We start from the raw sequence: 2869 nt of genomic DNA, 5'->3' as shown, positions 1-2869 counted from the left end.
GCAGGTTTCAGGTTTGCTTTGCATGCCAAAAATTACAGGTTTCGATTGGAGTTTTTGGAATTCTCTGCTTCCTGGTAATGCGAACTAATCACAACCCAATTTAGGTTATCTTAGCATAATTAAGCTTACCCTTTATGTTGGTTTTCCTTTTTGTTTCACCAAAAGAAGAAAAGGAGAAAAGTTACACTTCCATGGAATAAAATGGCCGAGCTGTTTTGGGTTTTTAGGGCAATGTGCAACAAAGAAAGAAGATGCTTAACCAAAATTCCCAATTAAGAACACCATGATTAACCTTAAGATTAGAACCAGAGCCAGAGATTAATTAGCAAAAACACTGAAGAAGAAGATTTAATTAATTAAAGTTTTAGAACCTGGCGATGAAACCCTAGCTAAGCTAGCTACTAAAATTACCATGAATTAACACTAAATTAAGGAAAACCATTCACACAATAAATTTGCAAGGAGGCCCTCTTTCTTACGTACATGCATGAATGGGTGATGATAATCTAACTGGGTAAACTCAACATACACTGCAACACTCTTCTGAGCTAGCTAGGTAGCTAGCTAAGCTAGCTAATTAGCTATTAAATGAAATTAAAATGGTTAATCAATTAACTTAAGGCCCTAATTTCTTACCGAGGGTGTGCTTGTTGTTGTGCATCCAAACCTTGAGAACCTGTCGCTTCACTCCAGTCTCTCCACAAAACTCCTCCACCGCTGCCTCGTCATGCTTCTGAATCCTCCACCCAACTTTCTCCGCAAACTCCAGCATCTTTTCCTTCTGCTCCTGCGTGAACTTGGTCCGGTGCCTCTTCTTATTTATCCCAAATCCTCCTCCTCCTCCACCGCCACCGCCGCTTGAGCTGGGGTTTGAGACATCCTCACCATCCTCCCTACTATGAGACCCACCGCCACCGCCTGATGCCGCAGGCAAGGTCATAGTGGGCCTTGCGTGCGGAGAGGTGATCAGGTAGCCAGATGGAGGTGGCGGTGGGCGATAGAAGCCCGAAGAAAATTGGTGCTGAAGGAGGTGGTGGTGGGACCCACCGCTCTGGTGGTAGGGCCCCGTAGTAACACCCTGGTGGTGATGAATCAGCTCGCCCTCGGGCTCCTTGCGGTGGAAGTTGCGATGGCAGTTGCAGGCGGCGCATATGAGCGCGTCCATTGTTCCCTCTTCCCCGGCAGCCAGGAACTCACAGCAGCCGTCGACGGCGTGACCACCGATGCTGACGGCGTGATTCTTGAGGCATTCTCTGTACCTGACCATGGTGGTGAGGGTGGTGGTGGTGTTGGTGATTGCCGCGGTGGCGGTGGGCCCCCTCTTTCTTGCGGTGGAGACGGTGCCCTCACGGGCGGGCCCCATTTTGGCCCTAGAACTCGCCGCAGCCGAGTCGTAACCTGGGGGCGCCGCCTGCATCTCCATCTCCATCTCCTCCTCGTGCTCTTCGTGCTCCTCAAATTCCATTCTGTCTGTCTCTCTCTCTCTCTCTCTCTCTCTCTCTCTCTCTCTCTCTCTCTCGATTTCTTTGATTGTTTGGTGAGGAAATGAAGAGGTGAAGATCTACATGGTTGCTGAAGAGCCCAAGAAACGGATTATGAAGACGATCAACAGCAAAAAGCTTCTTCCACTGGAGATGGACATTTGTAAATGACTAAGTGCTAAATGTTTGTTCGTATTACATCCAAGTGTTGGTTTGTGTTGTGTAATAGTAATATTTAAATCTTAAACTGTTAATTTTTATTTTTATTTTTGGGTTTTTTTTGTTTGTTTTGTAATGGGTAATACTTTTTTAATTTTTAAAGTTTCTCAGGGAGGAGAAGATAAGAGAGGGGTGGAGAATTGTGGCCATCAATTCCCCTCTATGCATATCTTACTCTAAACCTCTCTCTTTCATTTACTTCAATATTTTTTTCATTTTTTTTTTATCCCTAATACTTAACTAGGGTTAATTTTTGAAATCTCTACTTGTTTTGGTGCTTTGCTTCTAACTTTCTTCTTGGCATTTCTTGCTAATTGCATAATGGCATGCACTTTGGTTCTTGTTTCTTGTTTTCCTTTTATGTGGAAACACTACTTTGTTGTGTTTTGTTTCCTTTTTTCTTTGTGGTAAAAGTGAGATTGGGAATCATTTTCTCAGTAATAGCATGAAAGTAGAAAAGGGAAATGGCAGAGAAAGAGGAAAACCACTTGCCCCAAAAAAATGACATAGTACTAGAAGGGATGATGTTTAGTAAATGGTAGACCTGCTACCCTGTATCTAAAGCTACTCAAATCGCACCACAGTACAATTTCAAAAGATTTCCTAAAACGACTATTTTCGGGTAACGACATTTAATCTTCATTTTGTTACTAGGGATTCAGAATTTAAATCACATGAATAAGAGTTTATTGTATTGTTGAATAGTTAAAAGAAAATAGAAAATTCATAATTAGGTAGCTTTGAAGAAGCACGGCTTAACTTTGATTCACCAAATTTGAACTTAACCAAATTTCTGCATATAATTCGAATTCGAGTTCAGTTTATTTGAAGCCGGTCAAATTCGAATTGAGTATATCGAGTTACCCTCTCGATCTTACCCTACAGACCACTCGCTAGTAAGGTAAACGAAAAATATGCATATCAAACAAGGGAGATTGTTTGGGGACAAATTGATGAGTAGGAGTGATGAGGGCAAATCAAACAAGCGATCCAGGCTGGATGGGGATCAAGAGGTGGGGTTGATATATGCTTCAAGAACTGGCAACACAGGTGAGGTAGCTCATGAGGACACTGATTTTAAGCTGTCGGCATTTTTGGGAGCTGCCTACGTGCCCTCCATTTTCAGACATCATGTGTGTGTGTGTGTCCATGTGACGTCTTCTACCCTC

The 2869-nt window shown here is 42.9% G+C and overlaps 1 protein-coding gene across 1 annotated transcript; it reads right to left on the bottom strand.

Annotated features, from left to right (window-relative positions):
* Window positions 1-335: 335 nt before the first annotated feature.
* On the bottom strand, window positions 336-1842 carry LOC103319603 (zinc-finger homeodomain protein 2). Its single transcript, XM_008221160.3, has one exon. It carries the CDS (start codon window positions 1463-1465, stop codon window positions 617-619), a length of 849 nt encoding a protein of 282 aa, XP_008219382.2. The 5' UTR covers window positions 1466-1842; the 3' UTR covers window positions 336-616.
* Between the last annotated feature and the right edge of the window lie 1027 nt (window positions 1843-2869).

The sequence above is a fragment of the Prunus mume genome, linkage group LG2 (assembly GCF_029339155.1).
Source record: "Prunus mume cultivar Tortuosa linkage group LG2, ASM2933915v1, whole genome shotgun sequence".
NCBI lineage: Eukaryota > Viridiplantae > Streptophyta > Magnoliopsida > Rosales > Rosaceae > Prunus > Prunus mume.
This window is presented reverse-complemented; position numbering and strand designations above follow the sequence as displayed.

What these genes read in the sequence shown, in the direction of transcription:
- LOC103319603 (XM_008221160.3), bottom strand. Translation starts at nt 1,465, where the DNA reads ATGGAATTTGAGGAGCACGAAGAGCACGAGGAGGAGATGGAGATGGAG.